We start from the raw sequence: 24,945 nt of genomic DNA, 5'->3' as shown, positions 1-24,945 counted from the left end.
ACACGGCCCATTTAAATGAATTTGACTGTATTTCATCATTGACTGGTCTTTATTGGTTTCTGGTTCCTCATTTTGAAGCCTAACATTCACAAATTTCACAACATGTATATTTTATTTACATACAGTGGAAAAACCACATTGAGGAAACAGTGTTTGAAATGTGTCTTAAAATGTCTTAGGGCGCTTTCTCACCTACCTCGTTTGGTCCGGACTTTCCAGATAGTCCGGAGCAAATTAACAGATGTTAAAGCTCCACCGGACCACAGTGCAGACTCAGGACCAAGTCTTTGGTCCTGCCTCAGGAGGTGGTCTCGGTCCGGATTATCCTGGTCCAAAGTCTGCTGCTGTGTAATGTGAAAGCATTTTTCGGACTATCAGACCAAAGCAGGATACACGTTGTATTTAAGCGTCTCGTTCCCGCCGAATAAACATAAACAGAGCAAAGATGAGCCGTGGTAATACTTGGGGGGGGGGGGGGGGGGGATTGAGTATTTCATTCAGATATGGTCAGAGGACGAAATAAAAATGAACTGGAGAAGACCCACCGGAACTTGGAGACGTTTCGCGTTTTCGGAGAGGATGGGGGGGGGGTATGACAGAACACCGGAGCAGTGTCACCTAAAAATGAAAAAGTTGAGGCAGGCATACAACAAGGCGCGCGATGCCATAAGAAAGAGTGGGGCATCTACCAACGACAAAGTGAATCCGCGGATCCATGGTTGATGGTAACTTCTTTGCTGTGACCAAAAAAAATACACCGCCAGAGCACTTCCGACGCGGTAACGTCAGACGCACGCTCATCCACAAGCCAATCAATGACAGGCGCAGACCTTGCAGTTAATGGCGTCATGACATAGGTGGCTCCTTTGGTCCGCTTTCATAATGGCAGTGAGAAAGCGAACTTTACAGGACCATATGAAAACAATCTAACAACAACAACAACAAAAGTCCGGACCTTGGACCAGACCATTAGGTGAGAAAGCGCTCCTAAATCATTTGCAACATATAAGGAAAACATTGAAGTTTGCATTTACAACCTTTCTTTAAATAACTGGGATAAGAAATTCTGTCATGAGATTCTTATTCACAAGAAACATTCAGTAGTAAACTAGACTTATTTGCAAAACATTTGTCATTGGAAACGGAAGTGGCTTAGTGCGACTTATTTTTAAATAAAACCCTTTTATTTCTCCTAAATGGGATTTCATCAGTGGATAAACGACTCTGTGACAATTCAGCCTGTGCAGAACAATGACCTCAATCCACTTGATTCACACTGGATCGCTGCCAGACAGCTTAGCCAGCGTCCTCAGCTCGTGGTCACGGCCGCTGGCCTCTGCTGCGAGGAGTGGGTTTTGTAGGACAGCAGCATGCTTCGCGCTGTTGTCACAGCTGCTTCTGGGAGTGTAGAGGCGTCCTGACCCAGAGATGTCTTGGCGGGATGCGTTGGTCACCACAGTGCAGCTGTCGGCAGCCTGGCTGGGGATGGAGCAGATGGTGTGCAGACATCCCCACAACAAGATGCTGGCGATGACCAGGAGCAAGATGCAGCAGGTCAGCCAGACACCCATAGCGAGTTCCCAGCCAGCCCTGTCCTTACTCTCACTGCTGTCACTCAGAGTGTTGAACACCTGGCACTGGTCCCGAACCGGATTGGCAGCCTGACAGGTCACACACAAGAAGTAGGTGGTCTGAGGGTGTAGGCTGATCAGGTGTGTACTGGTCTGGCTGACGGGGATGCGGTCCTCGTGCATGAAACTCTTGCGCTTGTAGCCCATCAGGAGGCTGTTCCAGTTGGGGTCGTACATGACGCTGTAGAAGGTGTCCAGGCAGGTGGAGGACGAGGGCCAGCTCACTCTGGCGGAGGTGGCAGAGATGTTGTAGACCGTAATCCCCATGATGTGGCTGAGGGATGTGTGACTTCAGACATTACAGTCTCTGCCAGCTCATTATGTGAAAATGGGGAAGAGAAAGAACAGCTCCTCTTAATAATTGCTGACAGACAATTGAGAATCCACACTTCTGTATGACTGGGTGGATAGGAACCATGTAAAAATGAAGCATTTATGCCTGCTCAAGGAGCCAAATTGCCCCAGTAGCTGTACCACTTCTCCTTAAAGCACTTTTTCGACATATTAAGATACATCTTGAGTGATCAATGTCCCCTGCTGTCAATGTTGTGATTGGATCTCACTTGTGTGCTCTGTATGGAGATAAACCCCACATCCACAAACACCTGCAACAGTTTGTATTCATTACAAGCGACACACAAGAGTATATTTCTCTAATCGGGACTTAGACGAAAACCTTATATCAGAGTATCAGGTTTATTTTTGCTGTGGATCGTGTCGACCTGCGCAACCATTCATGCCCATCATCAACATTTAAATTACATTTGAGAAGTTACCGTCATTCTCTTTCTTTTTTTATTTGTTTATGGAGAGAGGGAGAGGAGAATGAGTGATTAGTTACTGGGCGAGCTTCAGTGACGAGAGAAAGCGGCAGAGCCAGCTGTCTGTCAGCTAGAAATTAAAATTTGGAAGAGGGAAAATTCCAAACTACACAGACCAGGTCTTCCCCCTTGGTGTGATCCTGACAAACCAAAATGTCCAAGGTGTTTGATGCAGCAGTGACATCTCTCTCTGAGTGTTAGTTGGCTTAAATCAGGGGTGTCCAAACTGGTCCAGTAAGGGCCGGTGTGGCTGCAGGTTTTCATTCCACCTGAGCAAAAGCAACACCTGATTCTACTTAAACCAACTAAGCCGTGTCCACACAGCTCACTTGTTGGCTCAGGTGTTGCTTTTGCTTGGGTGGAATAAAAACCTGCAGCCACACCGGCCCTTACTGGACCAGTTTGGACACTGGCTTAAATGGAGGACATCGGCTGACGAAGAGGCAGATCACTCAGGACGCAACTTCTCGTCAAATCTGAACAGGGTCTTTCAGCATGTCCCCAGTCAATTACAGGGACACACACACACACACACACACACACACACACACACACACACACACACACACACACACACACAGGGGACATCATTTAAGCTTTTTTTTTGTTGTTGTCCATGGGGGGGCCCACAGAGTCCCACTGCTGCTCCCTCTCCTGAGACCATACAAGCCAGCTGATGAAGAATAAAACTGCGGCCTGTCAGTCTCACCCACGTATCATATTAATCATAAACAGGCCAGAAGAGTGTCAGAGGATAACAAGCATTGTAGTCAGAATTATGTGGAACAGAGTAGCGTGGTGGGAGGGAGGTGAGCGGACGTGCAGATGCTCAGCAAATTACAGGCAGCAGAAGGGTTTGTGAAGAGGCTCAACCGTGTCCTTTAATCACCTATTTCAGGAACGATGATCTGCTGACATTGAATAGCTGCTGCACAGATGAGTTCTTGACAGTATGACCAGCAGAAGTGTTATATATTGAAACAGCTTTTTTGATTATAAAATATAAAAAAATAGCACAAACTTGAAAATCCCGAGTCCACAGTTTAAAGTTCCCCTAAATACAGGAAAGACCAGTCATTTCTAATCGACTTGGCAGACGCAGTGAGAAATGCTAGGTGTTAGTTTTCTCTTTGCCACCTCCTGCTTGAATTGATGCAGGGTGGGTGTGGTACTGATCAGGGTTAGCGAGGCATTTTCAACGTAAACGACCTAGTTACGTACTATTTATGCGCAATAATGCACATTATCCCAAATGCTCTTCTGACTAAAGCATCAAATGACAAAAACTGATAATCTGATAAACTCACTAATCTATTCCCTAATTCTTAAATCTGCTTTATGAAACGTAAATCACTGTTGAGAGGCATCAGCTGTAACCCATAGCAACAAAACACATTTGTCTATATGGTAATCTGCCCTTTTCAATGGTCATGAGTGGTGATGACAGTTCAAAGTCAGACAGAAAACTTGAACAAACCTATGTGGAGAGCCTCAGGTGTTTCAGGTCTTCCTGCCCGCCTGCAGCTCCCCGCTCATATTGGCATCGATCCCATGGTCACTGAATCAAGACCTCTGGAGGAGAGCAGAGAGCAGTGTGTCGCTGCCTCGGCTGCTGCCACACTAGTGGGTGTGTTTCCAGATCAGAAATCAGAGCAGTGGCTTCATCTGTCTGCCAATGGGGGAGAGAGGGAGGCGATGTCTCTCGCAGTGAAGATGGAGAGGGGTGCTGCAACAGTTCAACATCCAAATGGCTCATTATTAATTCAAATGTGTGTGAATTTATGCGACGGCCTTGATTTTTCATCTCGGGACATTTCTCCCTTTGAATAAGTCTTAAAATATGTCTGAGTTTTGAAAACTAGTTGCAGGGCTTCGCTTCCAGCGGAACGGAAGCTGAAAAGGCGTCAGATGATCAGTTGGTGGAAGCATCTGTCAGGTTCACACAGAGTCTCTCAACAACTGCTGACCAGATTTTGTCGGGGATATTCATGGTCCCCAGAGGATGTCCCCTGCTGTTCAAGCTTCATTCTCATTTTTGATGGTCTGAATTTCCGAGTTATGTCAGACCAAAAAAAAAAAAAAAAGATTTCAACAACAAATGATATTCCACCACAGAAGCTGCCTCAGAATTGAACGCGATGAACCCATCTTTGATTATCATTCTCTTCTTTTTACATCGGCTACGTGGCTCTTGCAGGGTTAATGTTCAGATCTGGAGACAATGTACTCCACCTCAAGGTTCTGCTCAGCTCACGTGTGCTTTTTTTTTGCACCAAGTGCATGCTGTGCTCCAATGGGGCCCATCCCCATAAAAGCATGACTGTGTCATTAAACAATTTGATGTCATTATCAGTTGCATTTATGCATTCGGATGCTTTCGATGTGATAGAAAATAGCGGTGAGACAAAAATAGCATAGAATACCTAAATTCAAGCCATAAATAAAACATGAGCATCATGAGTGCACCTCAAGTTCTCATTCAGATTCAGGGTTTTGCTTTGTTGTTGTTGTTTTATTGTCAGGCGTATCACAACTAAGAGTGAGGACTACGGTGAAGGATCATGTGCTTGACATCATGTTGATTGCTGTTCATGAGCACTGTGGCAGTGAGCTCAGTCTCACCTGCATGGTAGCAGCAGCATTGTGAGCATCATGTTTTATCTTACTGCTCCACTGCCTTTGCTACCATGCAAACACTTCTGAGGGAGATTAGTGTGGCTTAGGAGCTCCTTGTCCGATGTTGTTGTCTACCATAACACCAGACCGGTTTCCATGGTGACCGAATCATTCCGTCAATGGGTGAATGTGTTGCTCCTCATAAAGTATTAAATGTGTCTTGACTCCTGTCTCCAGACATTGTCATTAATGTTAATCTATTGCAGTAGTTGAGAGATGAGAGTCAGCAGCTCTGCCCCCTGGTGGCTGCAGTCAGCCTGCACAGATAATTTGAAACATGAAAACCCATAATTCAAGTGGACTTAAATATTTAATGAGTGGAAAAACAAATTGACACATTGCACTTGCTTGTTTACGCTCTTCATAGAGCAGAGATCGTGATCAAGAGGGCTGGACTTTTAACTGGCTTCACTTGATTTGTGCTCTCTTGTGTGGATGCAAATGAGTGCAGAATGAGGCTACATTGTCTGCTAGGTACTTCCATCCTGACGGCAGCACTCACACAACTCCTAAATGTCTGATGATATCCTAATTATTGAACAGACTGAAACTTAGTCAGGTGAGGAACCCATGTGAAATGATTGATGCCTGAGTTGACACCTTTGCCACACTGATAATGAGAGGTGCAATGTTCTCTGGCTGTTGTAAATTTAGGCACAATTGTGTATCTCTGGGTTGTATTCTTTATTTTTCCTGTGGATGTGTTGACCTGGACAACATGACTCAGCCCTGCTAGTACCACTAACACACTCTCAGCAGCAGAATTAGCTCCGGTAACCGTGTGTGTGCAGTGACGGTAATAGAAGAGTCTGTGTGTTTATCACTCATCCTCACTCCGATGCATCACTCGTGATGATGGAAGAACTCCTTCTTTACTCAAGCGGTCAGCAATGTTCTCTTCTTCTCTTATGAACACAGACCTTGAACCTGGCGTACAGCAGCATATTCGGCTGCTACAGGAACTTTGTGGGTCCTCCGCACATCAAGGTCATGTGCAGACTGCTGGGCTACCAGGGCATCGCCGTGGTGATGGAGGAACTGCTGAAGGTGGTCAAAAGCCTGGTGAGTGAGATGGTCATATAGTTATGGTGCGCATGAGGAATGATTTGAAGTGATGCGTCATCAAGTATATTTTTGTGCCTTTCAAGTACTCACAAATAAGAGTTTTGGGCTCATGAAGAAGACTTTATTCATTGCTGCATCACGTTTTTGCTCCAGAATGCAGGAGGAGCCATTTGTGTACATTTGGCTTGAAGCTAATGTTCCCCCAAAGCCACTGACTACTCGGAACCACAGGAAAAATCCCAAAGAATGTTTGTTATCAAAGTCTCAAGTGTAGTGTCTCCTTCTCCAGTGGTATGCTAAGTAATCTACAAACACCACAGCACTGATTTGAACTTGAAACCGACCGCAACCTCTTCTGTTAGTCGCTACTGTGAATGAACTTGAAGGAGTTGGTTCATCTGAATGCACCAGCTGTGCTTGCTGCTGCCGCGAACGAGCGCCAAACAGGAAGGCTCCTCATGAGTTTTAGCTCAAATCAAAGTGTGGAAAACTGAGCATACGGCTGGATACAGAAAGAAATTGTTTGTACCAGACAATGCGCTTGAGAGTTTTTAAACTTAGGGATTTGGGCAATTTTGCTGTGGTCAGCTATCGTGGTTAGCTTTAAACTAAAAATATGTGGCTTTCTGTGTTGTGGAGCCACAAAGAAGTAATTCAGTGGTTAAAAAAATGTCTTTGTGAGCTCAAGACACCTATTTGAGAGTGCCCACAATGTTTCTGATGTCACTGCAGACAGAATGTTCCAGTCGAGTGTGTGTTTTTCTGGAATGATGTAGACATAAACCCCTGAGTTTAATGCTCTCCTGCTCTTGAACAGCTTCAGGGCACCATAATGCAGTACGTGAAGACCCTGATGGAGGTGATGCCTAAGATTTGCCGACTCCCACGCCATGAGTACGGCTCGCCGGGTGAGTGGATTCTGCATTCTGTTTGTATAAATCTGCACATCCATTGAGTTTCTAACATCTGAAAAGACAGAAGGATTTTGTTGTCTTTCATTCAGAGTGGAGCAAACAAATTAGAACCTTAGAACAATTGCAAACAATGGCAGTAATCTTTTTTCATGAGGGTTAGCTGCAGCAGAATTGTGACACCTCGTCCAGACGTGTTGGCTGTCTTACCCCCAGAAATGTTAGAAACGCTTGTTATTAACTCTGGTTTGTAATAATGATCAAAAATAAAGCAGTTTATTATCGTTTATTAGGTCTGTGTAGTTTGATTGAACAGAAATATGAATGAGCACATCATTAGTAATTGATCTGTACTGATATGTAAAGATGTTCTAAATGAGGCCTGTGTGTTTATGCATACAGTTGCATGAACTGATCTATGTCATTAATTCAGTGTTATGATTGCATCTACAGGATAGTCTGAAATTTGAGGGAAAAAAAGGTGTTGCTTATGAAAATAGGGTGTGTGTGGGTGTGTGTGTGTGTGTGTCTCTCAGGATGAGGCAACTAAGAAGCCAGCAGAGCAGCGACTATTTTAAAGCTTTAATGGAAGCTTTCAGACATTATGGAAGCTAAAAATAGAAACCAGAGCAAATAACATAGCCTCAACTTTCTATGGAGTAAATAGCACAGCTTGTGTGTGTTTAGTACAGCGTGTCCCTGTGCATGCTTTTCAAATACAGGAGGACAAAGTTGAAATGGAGTCTCTCTCAGCGCCTTCAGCTTGGCCTTGAGTCTCAGCCTCTTTCTGTGAGCTCACACCTCCAGGGACTGTAGGGAGCAAGTGTTAAAGTAACATGTGAGAGCAGCTCTCATGCGACCCTGTTTGATGACAACATTGGTATCAGTTTCTTCTGTGAACAGAAGAGTTGCAGCTGCAGGTCTGACAGGTCGAGCAGCAGGAAGTTGCTCTTTTCTCAGTAAAGAAGAATGGGTTTAAAACTGGAAGTTGTTGTGAAAGTTTGGCTGCAGTTGGGTACCACTGCTGAGTGTCTGTTAGCGTGGTCTTACTTGCGAAAGCTTGAGGTCGGTATGAAATGAGGTGGATGATGGGGTCACTGGGCCTTATTTCCTTGCAGGAATCCTGGAGTTCTTCCACCACCAGTTGAAGGACATTGTTGAATATGCCGAGCTCAAGACGGTGTGTTTCCAGAACCTGAGGGAGGTGGGCAACGCCCTCCTCTTCTGTCTACTGAGCGAGCAGTCTCTGGTAGGGGCCACAACCCAGAATGAGCAGGAGAGTAAGTTGCTAATTCAGGATGCGCTGGTGTTGTAACCTCTACCATCATCTTCCTCACAGTCACAGGAAGAAGTGTGCGATTTGCTGCACGCTGCACCTTTCCAGAACATCCTTCCCAGAGTCCACGTCAAAGGTAACTACCAGATGATGATAAATGTATTCATTAAAAGTGTCTCGTGGTTGTGTTGAATAAAAGAATGAACATAGGCTGCTGCTGATTAATATTTTCTGTGATTAAATTCCTCAAAAGCTTCGAGGCCAGACCAGGAGCAGAACACACTCTTAGATGCATCACACTTCTCTCTAGAGCTGTGTTGCGTTTGTGCGGTGTCAAATTCTGACTTCCACTGCACCATTAATGGTGGCACAACCAGAAGTAGTTGCTAACTGCTGTTGCTGAAGCAGTTAGTGAATTATGACATCGCTGAGTGAAAGCCTACAGTCAGGGACATCCAGGGACACTGACGGCTCACACCAAGTTCAAAGGCGGGATATCGGTTGATCCAAACTGCTCGATATAAATAATAAATTTAGAACCCATCCAATGTACCTCTGCCAGGGAGGCGTATTGAGTCTCACTAAATGGTGTTAAATAAATGATGAATTCACTGGTTAATAGTAGTTACAAGCACTACATGTAGTAGTAGAGTGCTTCCAATTGTTTTACAGTTAAATCTCAAGTATTCACATTCATATACGTACTCCATGAGTACATCGTTGAGTCACACGCTGTAAGTACGTGTCAGACTACAGAACGTGAAGACATGGTCAGAGACTAGTTGAGTACTTCCTGGTACAGATGTCCCAATGTCACGACAGACTGAATCAATGGAAGACTGACTCCTGGGTGACACTGTCAGGGACGAACAGAGCCATGCGAAGCCTCAGTCAGCTGCTCACTGCTGTGGACGCAACTGAGTGTCTATCGTAAAGAGAGCAGAAGTCCAGCGATGGCAGCCCTGACCCACAGTCACTGTTGTTGGTTCATACTGAGCAAACCTGAGTAGAACCTTCTACTTCTAGAAAAAAAGGTGAAATCAATCTCAGAGGCCTCTGGGTTGTATTGACTTTTACTCAAGCAGAGGATTAATACACACTTTTCCAGCACTGTGATGGTGCGTGTGTGTGCGTGCGTGTGCGTGTGTGTGCGTGCGTGTGTGTGTGTGTGAGTCAGAGATGGTGGTCTCAAACCTGACACATCACTCAGTATTTCAATTCATTCTTGTTTAATTAAATGGAGTTTGGACAAAAATAAACCCTGTGGGTAACCGTAACACAACTGTGGTCTCGGTACAGAGGGCGAGCGCCTTGATGCCAAGATGAAGCGCTTAGAAGCCAAATATACAGCGCTGCACATGGTCCCGCTGATCGAGCGACTTGGCACGCCGCAGGTATGACCCGTCCGTCCAGATATGATCCATACATGCGAACCCTATCAACACATACGTGAACATCACATGAATCCTCCGCCACCTCTCCTTCTCCATCAGCAAATCGCCATCGCCCGTGAGGGTGACCTTCTAACCAAAGAGAGGCTATGCTGCGGTTTGTCCATGTTCGAGGTCATCCTCACCCGTGTGCGTGGCTTCCTGGATGACCCCATCTGGCGTGGACCGCTGCCCAGCAACGGTGTGATGCATGTAGACGAGTGCGTGGAGTTCCACCGTCTCTGGAGTGCCATGCAGTTTGTGTACTGCATCCCCGTCGGCGCCCACGAGTTCACCGTGGAGTGAGTTTGCCTGCACATGTCCACCGTATATCACCATGACAGGCGATTCTAACATCTCTTCTTCTCTTCCAGGCAGTGCTTTGGAGACGGCCTCCACTGGGCCGGCTGCATGATCATCGCCCTGCTGGGACAGCAGAGGCGCTTCGACATCCTGGACTTCAGCTACCATCTCCTCAAGGTGCAGAAGCACGATGGCAAGGACGAGGTCATCAAGAGCGTGGTGAGTGAGAGAGGGAGTTGCGAGACTCGTGTCTGAGTAAGTGGCTGTGTTTCCTGGTCCAGGTTAAAGGAACACACCGACATTTTGGGAAATATTCTTGTCCAATCATTTTTGGTGTCGACAATTTTCTCTGCCTCTGGTTGGAGATGCAGACCAACACTGGACAGCTGAGTCTAGTGAGCTTAGCTCCAATGAACACTGATAAAGTCATTAGCTTCAGTCGGTTCAGATATTAATGAGGACAACAAAAAGCTTATTAAAGTCATTAGAAAATGTGCAGCTATTTATAAGTTAACTGTTTTAAACACAGTGATCAGTCATTGATCATAAGGTAGAGCTTCCCAGCAGGTCCTGATTAAAAAGGGACATGCATGCCACAGCTGGACCCGAGGATCAAGGAAGCACCTCCAGATCTGGTCCCCCTTCTCAATAGAAAACTGATCAAATCTACGTCCCTAATATTTAACATGCAGAGTTCCATCTGGGATGTTGTTGTTCAGCTGGAGATGGTGGCTCATTGGTTTGCACATTAACACAAACCCAATATTTGATTTTGGGCCTCTTTTTCTTCTTTGGGGAGCAAAATCCACAGCCTGCGGGCCAAAAGCTGAAATTATGATCCTGATGTCATCCTAAAATATTAATGCTTCGACATTGATTTTGATAGGAATATACTGCAAATGTATTTTGTGAGGTGCTTTCATTTTAGGTCAATTTTTCTGGTTTTACAAAACAAAAGTAGTTAAAAAAAAAAAGAAAGAAAGCAGAGCTTCGGCAACCGAAACATCAGACTGACTTCCAGCACCTGATCAGATTGAGGACAAATCCTGAAATGCAGTTAAACAAGAAATCTACATTAAGAGGTTGGAAGTATATTTTTGTTTTTTATACTTATTAGTAACCGTTTTTAATATTTGGTGGCCTAATCAAACCTTATGGCAGTGATGACTGTCCTTTCTGGTGAGTTTGCTTATCTTAACTTCCCATCGCCAGGCCGGTTGCAAGAGGAACAGGAAACACTAAAAGAAACCTCATTTGTCTGTCCTCTGTCTTCCTTTAGCCACTAAAGAAGATGGTGGACAGAATTCGTAAATTCCAGGTCCTAAACGACGAGATCTTCGCCATCCTGAACAAGTACCTGAAGTCTGGAGACGGTGAGAACATGCCGGTGGAACACGTCCGATGCTTCCAGCCTCCGATCCACCAGTCACTGGCTAGCAGCTGAGATGCTGCTGACACTTTCCAAACTGTGGACCAGCGTGAAGAGACTCTCCGCTAATATTCCTCCTCCTCAGTCACAGCAGGTCTTTAGTAGCAGAAGGAAGCTGGGTGACTTGTCAGAATAAACTTTTGTATTCACTTGTGCCTTATCAGAAATGAATAGATGTTTGCCCTTTTTGGATGAGCTGTTCTTTTGTTTTATACTTGCAGATACCTATCGATGAGGGACAGGAAATGAGTTTTTATCAGAAATATTTAAGGCTTTGCAGTGGTGGACCATTAAGGGTTAACAGGAAGCTATTTTAAGTGTGGGGGGGGGGGTTTGAAGGTGATTTTGTACTTGCTATATTGTTGACCATGCATGCTATAACATTTTAATGGAAAATGATAACAAATCTCATACTCGTGTTAAGCATTTATTCGCTGTGCCTTGTTTCAAATGTTTTAATCATTTTAATTCAATAAATATGTAATAAAACATCTTGAGCTTTTTATGTAAACACTACAAAATCAAAGTTCTGATTATGACCACCAACAAAAATAGCTCACTTTAGAGTATCACGACAACTCAAATGATAGTGACTGTCCTTTTTAATTGTGGCCATTTTCAGCAGGACCCCATATAGAATATATATTAAAACCTTTTGCTGTATAGAAAGGAAGTCAGTGCATGAGTATGCATGAACGTAGAACCAAACCCCTCCTATTTACAGCGCTACAGAGGAATGAAAAAGTTCTGGTGAATATGAGCAGATCATATTCTTAGACGAGTAAGGCAAATTAAAACGCTGAGTACAATCCACTGGTCTGTCCCATCACGTCCCCTCACTGCTGATTGTCCTATTGTCACACACACAGACCATGCCGAAACTCATGGTTGGCGAGTCAGGAGCTGCGACACGTTCCTCGACCCTACGAGGACGTCATCGTCCCGTTCCTTCTAGACACGCTGTCGAACGGCAAGCCCAGTTCTCTGTCCTCCATGTCCCCAGTGGACTCGTGGAGTAGTTCATAGGTGCTGTGGGACGCTACACCGTTAGCGGCAGGAAAGGTTCGCTCCTCCTTCCTCATAGACACGGCGAGGGTAGCCAAGCTAACGCTAATGTCTTTGAAGGCATGGAGCAGGAAGATGCCCACGATGATGGTGAGGAAGCCACTGAGGGTGCCGATCACGTCGTCTGTGCCCATGTGCTCCCACTCCTTGAAGAGGATAGCGGAGCAGGTGAGAACGGACGTGGTGAAAAACACGTAGTAGATGGGTGTCACCAGAGAGGTGTTGAATATGTCCAGAGCCTTGTTCAAGTAGTTGATCTGCGTGCTCACACAGGCCACCAGACCCAGGAGCAGCATCCACGCCAGCGGGTTCCTCACAACGCTCTTCCCCGCGATGGCTTCCTTGATGGCGATGCCAAGTCCTTTGACGCAGGACACTGAAAGTGCCCCAATCACTGAGCAGATGGTGATGTACACAAGGATGTTGGTCTGTCCATGGCGAGGACCGACAACAAATATGAAGATGAGGGCCACAATGACGACAAGAGTAGCAAAAACAAAAAAGCCTGAAAACAGAGAGGGAGTCACATTTGAGGAACTTGAATACGGTCTGAAATCAGGAACAACTTTATTTACTGGTCCGTACCTGGGTCAACCAGCTTCTTGGCCATGTGCTCCAGGCTGCTAATCTCTTCCTCCTGTGGAGCGTGAATTACCATAGTGGTGGAGCCCAGGATACTGAGCAGGCAGCCAAGCTTCCCGTGCAGGTTTAACCGCTCTGTCAGGAAGTACGACGACAGCACGGCGCTGCAAACCACATTCACAGTCAGACCCACTCCCTGCAAACCAGTCGACAAATATAAGAGGAAAGGCTGTTTACCTGACGAGAACACTGAGTGCTCCTAGTGGCGTGACAAGAGTCGCTGGAGCAAAGGCATACGCTGCGAAGTTGGCTGCCTCCCCAGCCCCCACTGGAAAGAACAAACACACACATACACACAATGATTAGGTAATGAAGCCATCGTTAATATGTTGCAACAACAGCACAGAGATAAGTTAGCATTTGTTTAGTCATCTGAAGGACAAAATCATCCCCTACTGAGGTGTCACTTTGTAGGATAAAGCTTGTTTTATTTGTTCAGCTAGAAAGTCGCAACAGTTACTAGATTTCAGAGGGAGTCCTTAAACTCATGACACACCCAGATAATATCCTTAACAGGGCTTATCCTGCACGTCTCCACATTCTCTTACCTGGAAGTGAACACATCAGCAAGCAGATTTCCTTCACGTGCACAACATATTTCGGCTCTATGTATTTTCAAGGCCTTGAATTAAAATTTTCAAATGGAGCGACTCTTCAGGGTTAGTCATATCTAACTCCAGTGATCACTTACTTGACAGCAAACCAGCCCACCAGAGCCACTCTTTGAGATATGCATGACCACCTTGACCTGAGCAACAAAGAACAGACATTTTAGTTTGTCTGTCCAAACAATGTGACAACACGTCACCAGAGTACTAGTAAAAGTAGAGTTAATGTCTGTGTCCATTTACATGCACTCCAATACTGAGAACGCTGAAGGAAAAACTACTTTATATTATTCACTCAGCAGTCAGGTTTCCCTCTGGGCACATGAGACAAAACTCACATTTTCAGATATTTTCAAAAACATCCAGCTGGTTTGGTTACACATATATGTGAGTCTTTAGGTTTGGAAAAATAGGTTGATCATTTCTGTCCTACTCAGAGCTACGTCCATGAGCGGGTAACAAGGTCTCATACAGCTTGAAGTCTCTCCAAAAATGGGTTCTCTGGTGGAAACTCATTACGCTTTACAATTTGATTTCTTTTGGGTTTCCAACAGCACGTCCCCACATGCATGAGCTCAGCAGAAAGAAGATGTGATCATCTGTGCACATACATTCTGCTAATTATGCTATGATCTTTATTATACCATTTACAAGAACACTTCAATAATCTCCAAAAATCATGTAAACACCATCTCAATCTCTGCCTTAAAGAGCATAGGGACGACACAAGACCCGAACACCTCCCTGCTCAGGAGAGCAGAGCCTGGAGCGGTGCAGTCAGGTGTGCTACCTGGCCGTCTATACTGGTCTGACACAAAAAGCTTCCGAGTGTTGCACAAGCAGAACAGGGAGTGTCAACTCAGCTGACAATAACAAGTGAGAAGTTGGATGGTCAGCTACCTGCTCGCATGGACCCCTTCCTGGCCAGCCTCAGAAGCCCCTTCTTCTTCAGGATAAAGCTGCCTCCGATGAAGATACTGGAGCTGATGGCCAACCCCAGGCCGATATAAAAATCATACTTCCCCCTGTCCTGTCCCTGACCCATTCTGACGCTGGATGCGTTGACGTGGTCAGTCACATTTACAGCCACACAGTGAAGGTACTGACTAGAGGAGCAGTTCTGGTCAGCCCAGACACCTGGGAGAGAGAGAGAGAGAGAGCACATGAAACGAGTAAGAGTGTGTGTGTGTGTGTGTGTGTGTGTGTGTGTAAAAGCCCCTGGAAAGCGTCAGAATGAGATCACCTACCGGATTCATAGTGATCCCTGCAAAGTGTCAAAACATGACCTGATATATTGGAAGGCTCCATTTAGAGCAGCAGCACATCTCTAGCCTGACTACCTCCCCCTCGTCCTGGAGACACACTGGAGGGATTGTTGAAAAGGCAGCCAGTACCTGGGTGTTGTTCTAACATTGCCTGGAGGTGTTTAGTCACATGTCCTGCCAATATTTTTATTTTAAGTGGCAAAAGTCCAGGAAGTGACACGCTATTGAGGTCAGGTCCTTTACCTGAGCACGTTAGGTGAAGTTATCGAGCTAGCGTGAAGCTAAGTCGGTCTTTCTTAGGGATGTAATTAGATAAATAACCCACCACTCTATGACACACCAATAGTCTAGGCACTGTATAAACAGTATTACTGGTGTTGGGGTTACTAGTTTACATTAAGATAATTTACACGTTTTTCAAGGCGAGTTTTTCCTCGTTAGCAACGTTAGTTAGCTTCCGTAGCGCGACTGCTAGCAGGCTGGCTAGCGAAGCCAGTCAACCAAGAATGGGAGTATCGGTGGATGTCGAGGTATCGTCGGAAGTCGTAATGTGTGCTAAATACCTGTCCGAGGGCGGCCGGTTTCCTCAACAACAGAACCCCGACAGCAGCTAGACTGTAGCCCGCTTCCTTGCGATGTGGCGAACTATTACATACTGTTCTCCGAATTCAACCAACACCGCTGGACGACTGCGGCACCGCCCGGCTCTTCTTCTGCTGCTGACTGAAGATAACGAGCCCAGAGACCGGAGAGCAGGCTCAGCCTACCGGCTCACCGCCGAGGACACACCTGAGTGACGTCCGCTCGGGTCTCTGCGTTAATTAGTTAACAAAACAAAACAAAAAAAGAAGTCTTCCTTTTAAAAAGTTGACTCTGAACACAACTGCTGGAAGGGACTAGGAATCACAGGTGTGTCATTATTTTGAAGTTGCGCCATATTTTAGATTCGGCTGCTTCCGATTCACAATTTATTTACAGATGCTTATTAATTACAATAACTTAAAATGAAAATTAGGTACACATTGGTTTTTTTTTTAATGCAAATGTTTTTATCATCTACATGTAGTGGGCTGTTTGCAAAAAATAGGCACGATGATACCAATATGGACGCTGGGGAATTATTTCAGTTAAATGATAGGAAATCTTAATAGACAACGAGAAAGAAATGTTATAAAATCCCTTTGTAGTGCACAGAGGAACAGTGGCAAAGGCAATAATTGTTCGGGGGGGGGGGGACAAAAAAATGACATTAAACCCTTTATGGCACAGACAGTAGCAGAAATGAGTGCACACCCTTTAATAGTGCAGTTTAATATTTGGATCTTCTAATTGGAAGAAAGATCCTGGGTGACACTCATCTTAATACAACTCCACCTATGTGACTGCTACTGAAATTACCCTGAATAATTCAGTCTTTGGGATCTGACACTGAGACAGGGAGGTAGAACATTAAAGGGTTCTATTAAAGCACAGGTGTCAAACTGGTCCAGTAAGGGCCGGTGTGGCTGCAGGTTTTCATTCCAACCGAGCAAAAGCAACACCTGATCCAACTTAAATCAATCAAGCTGTGTCCACACAGCTCATTTGTTGGATCAGGTGTTGCTTTTGCTCGGTTGGAATAAAAACCTGCAGCCACACCGGCCCTTACTGGACCAGTTTGACACCCCTGATTTAGAGCATCAAGGGAAACACTCAAGTTCAGACATCATCAATAAAACCTGGTGTACAGACCACATTTCAGTGTGATGAGAGGTCAAATAACGGTTTCATGATAAATTCATGAGGGAGTGATTCTTAGCAACCAAAGGGTCGCTTGGTTTCCATCCCCACTTCCCTCGGTGACTAAGTTCTTGAGCAAGATAGTGAACCCCCAATTTGAGTTTAATCTGAGAATTCAGACTTCCATCTTTGCTGTTGGTCTCAAGAGTTCTCACGTTATGTAAACTGGATCCTGTTCTACATACTCTGGTACAGAAGGCAGTGGTATGCACCTAACAGCTGGTGCTACAATCCACTGAAAACTCACAGACCTCAGAGATCTCACTTTGATCTCCAGGTTCTGTCTTTAATGTATGACTTTGTTCGGACTTTGATTTTGGTAGGCTCAGACTAAAGACTTTTATTTTGATTTCATAGTTCTTACTTTGATCTTTGGAGTTCCTATCTTTGACATCTGACTTTGCTCTGTGGGTGCACACAAATCTCTGAGTGATATCTGATCCCTTGAACACAGCATCAAAAATGTCTGCTCTGTCATCTTCACAGTCATCTCAGTTGTCTGACTGTCATCTCGCACCCCAGACCCTAAAACGCAGCACAACACTTTCTGGAGGTGCCAGGAAAGCACGCCAGGTCAATCGGATTCACAGTTGTGAAGATCATCCAGCCACTGGCATCCATAAACAAATACTGAGAGTCTTGCTTTTATAGATAAGATAGTTTTGGTCTCTCAAGATGGAGTTAATACAACACAAGTGGAGTAACTTGTTATGAGAAATGCAGGATAAGAGCCTCAATCAGTCTGTCTTCTCTCGTAACTCCTTCTTCCTCCAAGTAAGCAAGGCCTCCTGGGATATGCGTAGTAGAACAACCCCGATGCACACTGTTGTTAGCCCACATAGCATGGCAAGGCTGTCAGTTAACGTTAGCACAGTCCATTCCTTGAAGAGGAGGGCAGATGCGACAATCACGGTGCACGTGAACGTGACATAGTATATGGCTTCAAACACGTTGGAGCTGAACGACTCCAAGGCCTTGTTGATGAAGTAGAACTGGATGAGGACGCTGACGGCCAGCGTTCCTAGCAAGCTCAGGAAGAGAGCCAGGGTTCTGCTAGGCACCGCCCCGCCACTGAATACGTCTTGTGCAGCCAGTCCGAGTCCTTTGCTGCTTGGAACTGTGAAACTTCCAAGGAGGGAACATATAGCGACATACACCATGATGTTTGATGCGCCGTGAGCAGGAGCAGCCCACGCAATCAGCACAGTGAGAACCAGGACCACCAGGAGGGCGTAGATGACAACCACTACAGGATGAGAGTGAACAGCCCTCTTCAGTGATTGATGTTCATCTGATAAATGTGTCCTGCAGAATTCATTAATTCTGTAATGAATTCAGTAAATTAAAGGCGGGAAGCTCAGTCACCTGGGTCTGACAGACGCTCCTCTAGCTCCAGTCTCGACGTCACACTCTCTGATTTAGGGGCATGAATGATGAGCACAACAGAGCCACAGCAACACAGCACACAACCCAGCTTCCCCAGGATGTTCAGATGCTCCTCCAGGATCCACGAGGCCAGCACAGCCCTTGATAGATAGATAGATAGATAGATAGATAGATAGATAGATAGATAGATAGATAGAGAGATGACTTATTTTCTATTTTATCCTTTCATCCATAATGTGTCACAATATTTGTGTGAATAAGTAAACAAAACATTTTATTTATTCACTCTAATTCATCCATGTAGTCATTTCACTCATGTTATTTGATGATTTCACTGATTTACTCATTATTTTCCTCCTCATTTGGTCAGTGGAGGGTGTGTGTGTGTGTGTGTGTGTGTCTGTGTGTGTGTGTCTGTGTGTGGTTGAGGGGGTTCTCCTGGTGCAGGCTGTGGGTTTGAGATGTCTTGAAATTGTGCATGAGTGCACAATGTCCTCTAAAAACTAGAGGCCCATACTTATAATTTGTACACCATAAAAGCATTAAAAAAAACTGAAAAATATTTCATTTCAGTAGGATTGCAGCTGGTTCATTTTCTGGTTTAGAAAATCACTGTAAATATGATCAAATACTGCGACTGGGAATTGACACTTTAATGTCAGCAGGAAGGACTGATGATCATTTTTCAGTGTGAAGATGCTTTTGATGTAGGCAAAGAATAGCACAAATATTTTAGACTTGGACTTACCCAAATAACACTCCAAGAGCTCCCAGAGGTGTGACGACCACAGCAGGGGCCACATTATAAGCCAGGAAATTCCCAATTTGTCCTACAATCACTTAATGACATGTACAGATCGTTATGTACCAGAGCATTCATCCATAAAAATGCAGGGAACAGAAGGTTTAGTGTGGTGATTCAGTCAAAGAGGACAATGATGGAACTGTACTCTTTGACTGTACATCCAAACTGGGTCAACAGAGGGCGCCATACTCACTGGACAGCGTGCCAATCCACCACACGGCATCTCTCAGGTACGAGGCACCTAAGAGAAACACAGAAGGAATTAATGTGTAACCATCAAGTGAACTTATATGGTTTGTCAAACTCCACACAACAAACAAGTGATATGCTATTCTGCAGTTCTCGTCTACCTCTGCCACGGGAACGTAGTATTCCCTTTTTTTGAAGCACAAATGTCGACCCATTGATGAAACTTGATATGACTGCAATCACTACTCCTGCGACTGGCAGGGAGACACTACTTGGTTCCGAGGTAAACGTCATTTCTGGCTACAGTTTGTTTTGCTGCTGAGCAGCAGAAGCCACCTTTGGAATGAGAGGCGTGGCGGTGACAGTGCGCATGTGCGTGTATGAGAGCATTCGGCTGCACCAATAGAGAGACAGAGTGTTTTCAAGCCCCTCCCACACAGGAGAGGAAAACGATTCACCTCTGCGTGTCGCGATTAAACGCTGGAGGGTTGCCCATCTTTCTTTCTATCCACTATTTGTTTAGTAAAAGTTGTTGTGTGGTGGAATGCACTACCAGCAATGTCGCAAGAACTACATTTATAAACTACAAATATGGAGGCATTGACCTAACGTGAAAACTATTGTTTCTTTGCACTTCTTTGCCTTCATGCGCAATAAGCATTTTTTTAAATAATAAAAAACTATCCTAATGTTGTTGTTATTTTTGATAATTCATCAAGCAAATTTTTCCAAGCCCACTGGAAAGAGCCGAACATTGCTTCAGCGATGAGACCAGCTGCAGAGTCCAAACTGAAAACCGAAATACAACAAAGATGGAGAGGTCAACAGCTTAAAAAGTAGAAAGGTTGGGAAAATCTGAAAGCCAGCCTGAATGCCCTATCACAGCAGAACAATTTGACATTTTATTGGTTTGCCTGACTGAAGGTAATAGGAAGAAGATGAAAATGCACACAAATATTAAAAATATTAGATCAAAAGGTGAAAATCAAAACTTGAAAAGCCAGATTTAAAATAAACTGGAAGCTGAAGATCAAGTGAGTATGCTTTTTTTCTTTTTAGAAAATGACAAGTTTCAAAAAAAGCTGAAAAGCAGAGTTATCCTCAGACGACTGAGAAGTGAAGTTTGCTGTGTAAGAATGCAGAGGAGGCATTCAGCCTTCTTGTTCCAGACATTCAGGGTTTCACTCAGTTTATCTTTTTTGTCGTGCACACCCATGTATTTCTATGGACTGGAATGGAGTACCAGATGCTGCCACAAGATGGCAGTCATGATTTGCTAATATCCATCCATCCAGCCATCCTTATTCTATACCACTTATCTGTTAAGGGTTGTAGGGGGGCTGGAGCCTATCCCAGCTGACATCGGGCGAGAGGAAGGGTTCACCCGGGACGGGTCGCCAGTCCGTCGCAGGGCCATCAGGAGCAATCAGGGACTCAGTATTTTGCTGATTTGCTATTAGTTTACATTTATTCAGGGCCAAGTGACATGAATACGCGTAAATATATTTATTATTGATCCATTTTCTGGAGCATACACAAGCGAGAACAATATTAGCATCATTATTGCTAAGCTCTTTATTGATGCAGGACATATAATCATGTCATCTTGATACAGAGTTGAGGTAAGCCTGTGTGGGAAGAGTTAATGGGATGGTATAAAATAAATAGTTTATCAAGAACCTTCTGAATCAGAAAGATATCAGATGTCCCCTTGTTTATCTTGTGCTACAATTAGCAGTGTGGAACGCCAACATCACCCCCTGTTAAAATGCTGAATGAAAGTGACGCTGGAAGATTTGCACTTTATGATTTTATTGAGCTTCAAGGTTGTTTCAAGATGTATTTTAAGACAGATTCTTCCGAAAAGCAAGCGTCAGACATGGGCAAGTACTTGAATATATCCTAGATTTATGTAAGACCTCTTCCTAACTGGTCTGGGGTCCAGTGACCTGTAACACACCTTGCAAATGTAATAAAGCTGCATCAGCACATAATTTGTTATCATGACATTTATTTTAAAAAGTTGTAAAACTTTCAGAGTCTATATTTTCACTGCAGTGTAGAGGAAATTGTTTGACTTGTGTCTCTTAATGAAATGCCAGAAACAGGAAACGGCAGCGGAACTCTCGGTTTACCAGGATGGGGTTTGTCCGTGCCCCAATTATTACTTTAGCATTAACATGGAAAGTTCTATCATTTTCGCTCAATTGCTTCTCTGTAGCATTCGTCATAGAATCAGAGAAAGTTTAAAATGAGAGAGAGAATTTCAGCCATATATTTGGAAGCATTCGCCTTATCTTGGACACAGATTCCCCCTCCTTTGTCAGCAGGTTTGATGATAACCAAATATTTACAGTCAACAATCAGACCAGCAGCGAGTGGTTCAGCCAGGCGTTGAATGATTCAGCTTTTTGTGAATAATCAGGCTCTCTCATTTTGTATAAAGATGGAAAATCCATCTGAAATTGAAAGGAAGCTTTTTTGAGGGGAGACCCTGGTGAGAGTGAACAAACAATTGCAGCTTAGATTGTGGAATTTTGTTCTTTTCATGAATATTTTCAGCCTGTCACAGGGAGCCATAGTCATGTAGCAACTCATAGAAAAAGAGGAAAAATACCAGACATTTTCATGCATAAACACTGTGTCATAATGAAGGTGTGTTTTTTTGCTTTCTGCTGTCCTATTGATTGTCATTTCATAAGGCATTTTTGCGAGCGCATCAATAAAGATCAAATAGATGCTGGCTCTCGCGATCATACAGCTTGATATGTCTGTATATAATTTTTGTGGCGGACAGGTGTTGTGTGTCGGGGTGTTCGTTCGATTTTTAGTAGCATTTCATTAACATCATATTACATAATTTAAGATATCCACAATTTTGCTTCCTCCCAGGATTGTCCATGTATTCACACTACAGATATCTTTCATTCAGTTACAGATATCCTCAATGAGATGAAATCTGCAATCACATTATGACTGTCCATATCCATTCAAGTATGAGGAATCTGACACACAATTTTGATTAGTCATAATGCCAGTTCACATGTATTCCCTCAATTCAGCATATCATCCTATTAAGATGTACTATTTTAAGTTCCAGCCAGCTGAGAGTCCGTAGTCTATGACTCGAGACGCGAATAATTAAATGATGGGTTTATATAGAGAACTGGATATAGAAGGAGCGCCGCCAGTTGAAGCAACTTTTAAGCACCTCCACCCTTTCCATCGCACGCACTGCTTCCTAGTGGACGGTCAGACTTCATTGCTGGCCAGCCCCACCTCTTCTATGTCCCGCCTCGAAGCCGAAGAAGCGCACGTTTAGGAGACCTTGTGGACCGAGCGGCTGGAGCTCAGGCTCCCAAAATTAACGCCGCAGTTTGTAAACCCCACCCGCGCGGGCTGTGGCGGTGTTCAACAAGCGCAGCGAACCTCCTAGCTACTACTACGTAATTTGTTTCCATGCCTCGTGCTCCAGTCGGCGACCCGTCAATCAAGTCCGTATGACCGTCTTGTTAATGCAGCAAAGCAGCTGAGAGGACGAGAATAGCGTCAGAAGAGACCGCAGGTAATTTAGAAATTTGTTGGAAAAAACTGAAATGTCACCCGTTTTGTTGTTGATCTCCCCAAAATGCTGCATACCCCCACTCCCCCTCTGTCATATCACAAAAAGGTTGTTCATCGCTGCTTGGATGACGGGAGGTGGTGTAGCGTTGCTAGCTAGCGCTGTGTTAGTATTAGCTGTCTAGCAGGCTAAGAAGCTAACAGCTGCCGAGCTGATCGTATCTTGCGTTATGAATTGTATTACGGGCGAACTGATGCTTTGTTTGTGTGTGCGTGTGTGTGATGAACGGCCGCAGCTGTCCCCAATTTATTTGGTTGTGTCTTAAAACCCACGGTTTCAAGGTTAACAGAAACCGTGCCACTGCTAGCATCCAGGGCTACGATAACGTTACTTTTCGTTACCTATTTCGACGTCATTTCATGTTAGCTAAATGTTAGTTAGGATCACATCTCGGCCCTAAATCCCAGTAAGCGTAGCCAAGCCAGTGCTTACCATGGTAATCACGAATTGTATGTAAAATGTCATATCATTGGGTTTGTTTGTTTGTTTGTTTTTGTAGGGATGTAGAATGTGTCCTCTGAAGCAATCAGAAACAGCTAAATTTATGTACCCAAGTTACACAACTGTCAGTGTTTGTGTTCATCAGTACATTTGGGAGTGGTTCACTCCTAGTCCCTGATAACTACTGACGGCCTAATCCTTAAATGATTGTTTTATTTATTTTGCAAAACACCTTAGTCTCGTTGTAATAGCCAGTTGGTTCATTACTTTGCCAGGGTTTTTTTTGTTGATGTTGTCAAATACAGACATACAACTATTTTTTTTTTTTTTTTTTTTGCAATTATAAGGAAACCAAAAACAGGGTATGTGAGGAGCATGCTAATGCTAAACAACCTTACCTTTTTCTTTTCATCAGTGTGTTTATATTGTATTCATAACAAATATTTGTTTTTGCTGATTTGCAGGTTGGCTGCGTTTGCAGCCAGGAGAGGAGAGGCAAAGATGCCTTCTCCATCTTTCACCCTTGACGCTCAGCTGAGATTTCATGACAAATGGCTGAAGATAGACTTACAGGTACGTGGCATCAATTGACAGTAGTATCGATTATGCAATGATTATTTCTAAACCTTCTCTTTCAGTCATTGCAGTATTTTCTCGACTCCAGCTGGTATGATTTTGAAAAGGCAAAGCCAAGCAAGTTGACAATGTTTTTGGTATTTAAGTGCTCAGTGTAAGATGCATTATTGTGATGTTCCTCCATGGGTTTTGCTCCATTAAGTTGGAGGTGCAGGGCAGAACCTAGAATAGTTGATTTCTCTAATCGTACATTTCAATGTGACTTAATTTCTCACTTATTAGAGATTAAATCAATACTACATGATATACACACGTTGTCATCTCTGTAATAGTCAGCATACACTCCCACAATTGTGCCTGGCTAGTCCAAAAATCCGAGCTGCAACTGTAGGAATTACATTTGGAGTAAAAACCTTACACACCTGATAACTTGAAACTCATTCCACACCAGTGGCCTGCAAACTGTATCAAACATTTACTCAGATGATTATTGTTTTTGTTTTCACTTGCCAGTGGAGGTTTAATAAGCTGTCAGTATTCTAAATTGCATATTTCTTCCTGAAAGAGTTGTTTTAGTCCAGTAGTTTGAGATTTTAAAGAGGAAATGAAGTAAATGTAAGTAGCACATTGAATCACTTTGACTGTATCTACACTAGATGTGAGAAAAACACACTTTTAATTTGATAGTCTTCAGTCTGGCTTGCACTGGCAGATGATACAAAGTAATCACAAATATTTGTATGTAGGTTGAGCATTTTACAATTGAAAATTGATTTCCAGTTTCTTCATTCCTTTGGCAGCGGGCGTTCTCTCCAGAGGGACTAAGTGAGATGTGGAATGAAATGGTAAAAGATGAAGAGATCACATTCAGCGGAGAAGAATCAGCTCATCCAGGTATGCTGCTGGCTGATGGAGCTCCCCCTCAGTGTTCCCCCATGAACGTGGTGTGATTAAACACTGTCTAAGGATCATACCTGACCCAAGTACATGGCTAGACATGAAAATTAATTTGAGAATTCTGACTC

General features: G+C 44.1%; 5 protein-coding genes across 11 annotated transcripts in view; 2 read left to right on the top strand and 3 right to left on the bottom strand.

The window, feature by feature from the left end:
• cyfip1 (cytoplasmic FMR1 interacting protein 1) overlaps positions 1 to 11,893 on the top strand; it is a 32,681-nt gene extending 20,788 nt beyond the window's left edge. For all 3 annotated transcript variants that reach the window (XM_086224916.1, XM_086224915.1, XM_086224917.1), the window contains exons 24-31: positions 6,047 to 6,190; positions 7,011 to 7,101; positions 8,223 to 8,353; positions 8,444 to 8,516; positions 9,680 to 9,774; positions 9,874 to 10,112; positions 10,185 to 10,332; positions 11,393 to 11,893. In XM_086224916.1, coding sequence (XP_086081042.1) covers positions 6,047 to 6,190; positions 7,011 to 7,101; positions 8,223 to 8,353; positions 8,444 to 8,516; positions 9,680 to 9,774; positions 9,874 to 10,112; positions 10,185 to 10,332; positions 11,393 to 11,557 — 1,086 coding nt within the window. In that variant the 3' untranslated portion in view covers positions 11,558 to 11,893. The remainder of the gene's footprint in view (positions 1 to 6,046; positions 6,191 to 7,010; positions 7,102 to 8,222; positions 8,354 to 8,443; positions 8,517 to 9,679; positions 9,775 to 9,873; positions 10,113 to 10,184; positions 10,333 to 11,392) is intronic.
• On the bottom strand, positions 30 to 4,083 carry fndc9 (fibronectin type III domain containing 9). The gene is made up of 2 exons (XM_086224920.1): positions 3,930 to 4,083; positions 30 to 1,945 (listed from the first exon to the last, which is right to left on the bottom strand). Exon 2 carries the CDS (start codon positions 1,896 to 1,898, stop codon positions 1,272 to 1,274), a length of 627 nt encoding a protein of 208 aa, XP_086081046.1. The 5' UTR covers positions 1,899 to 1,945; positions 3,930 to 4,083; the 3' UTR covers positions 30 to 1,271.
• A 68-nt stretch (positions 11,894 to 11,961) lies between the features above and the next one.
• On the bottom strand, positions 11,962 to 16,022 carry nipa2 (NIPA magnesium transporter 2). Of its 2 annotated transcripts, none has more exons than XM_086224919.1 (6): positions 15,686 to 16,022; positions 14,758 to 14,994; positions 13,941 to 13,997; positions 13,427 to 13,517; positions 13,193 to 13,353; positions 11,962 to 13,112 (listed from the first exon to the last, which is right to left on the bottom strand). In XM_086224919.1, the coding sequence occupies exons 2-6, from the start codon at positions 14,900 to 14,902 to the stop codon at positions 12,466 to 12,468; spliced, it is 1,101 nt and encodes a 366-aa protein (XP_086081045.1). In that variant the 5' UTR covers positions 14,903 to 14,994; positions 15,686 to 16,022; the 3' UTR covers positions 11,962 to 12,465. The 2 variants fall into 2 exon arrangements, with proteins under 2 accessions (XP_086081045.1, XP_086081044.1); XM_086224918.1 differs by lacking the exon at positions 15,686 to 16,022 and adding an exon at positions 15,105 to 15,238.
• Positions 16,023 to 16,781: 759 nt separating this feature from the next.
• On the bottom strand, positions 16,782 to 19,633 carry nipa1 (NIPA magnesium transporter 1). 2 transcript variants are annotated; one of them, XM_086223984.1, is made up of 5 exons: positions 19,443 to 19,633; positions 19,286 to 19,333; positions 19,036 to 19,126; positions 18,267 to 18,427; positions 16,782 to 18,147 (listed from the first exon to the last, which is right to left on the bottom strand). In XM_086223984.1, exons 1-5 carry the CDS (start codon positions 19,573 to 19,575, stop codon positions 17,639 to 17,641), a joined length of 942 nt encoding a protein of 313 aa, XP_086080110.1. In that variant the 5' UTR covers positions 19,576 to 19,633; the 3' UTR covers positions 16,782 to 17,638. The 2 variants fall into 2 exon arrangements, with proteins under 2 accessions (XP_086080110.1, XP_086080111.1); XM_086223985.1 differs by having other exon boundaries at positions 19,036 to 19,117.
• A 3,056-nt stretch (positions 19,634 to 22,689) lies between these two features.
• herc2 (HECT and RLD domain containing E3 ubiquitin protein ligase 2) overlaps positions 22,690 to 24,945 on the top strand; it is a 47,958-nt gene continuing 45,702 nt past the window's right edge. For 2 of the 3 annotated variants that reach the window (XM_086224914.1, XM_086224912.1), the window contains exons 1-3: positions 22,690 to 22,846; positions 23,809 to 23,917; positions 24,721 to 24,814. In XM_086224914.1, coding sequence (XP_086081040.1) covers positions 23,846 to 23,917; positions 24,721 to 24,814 — 166 coding nt within the window. In that variant the 5' untranslated portion in view covers positions 22,690 to 22,846; positions 23,809 to 23,845. The remainder of the gene's footprint in view (positions 22,847 to 23,808; positions 23,918 to 24,720; positions 24,815 to 24,945) is intronic. The other variant, XM_086224911.1, reaches the window with a different exon arrangement.

Source organism: Aulostomus chinensis, chromosome 14, assembly GCF_037954235.1.
Source record: "Aulostomus chinensis isolate RoL2024-O1b breed Wild chromosome 14, RoL_Achi_v1.0, whole genome shotgun sequence".
Lineage (NCBI taxonomy): Eukaryota > Metazoa > Chordata > Actinopteri > Syngnathiformes > Aulostomidae > Aulostomus > Aulostomus chinensis.
Note: the sequence above shows the minus strand (reverse complement) of the source record. Positions and strands in the feature narration are given on the sequence as shown.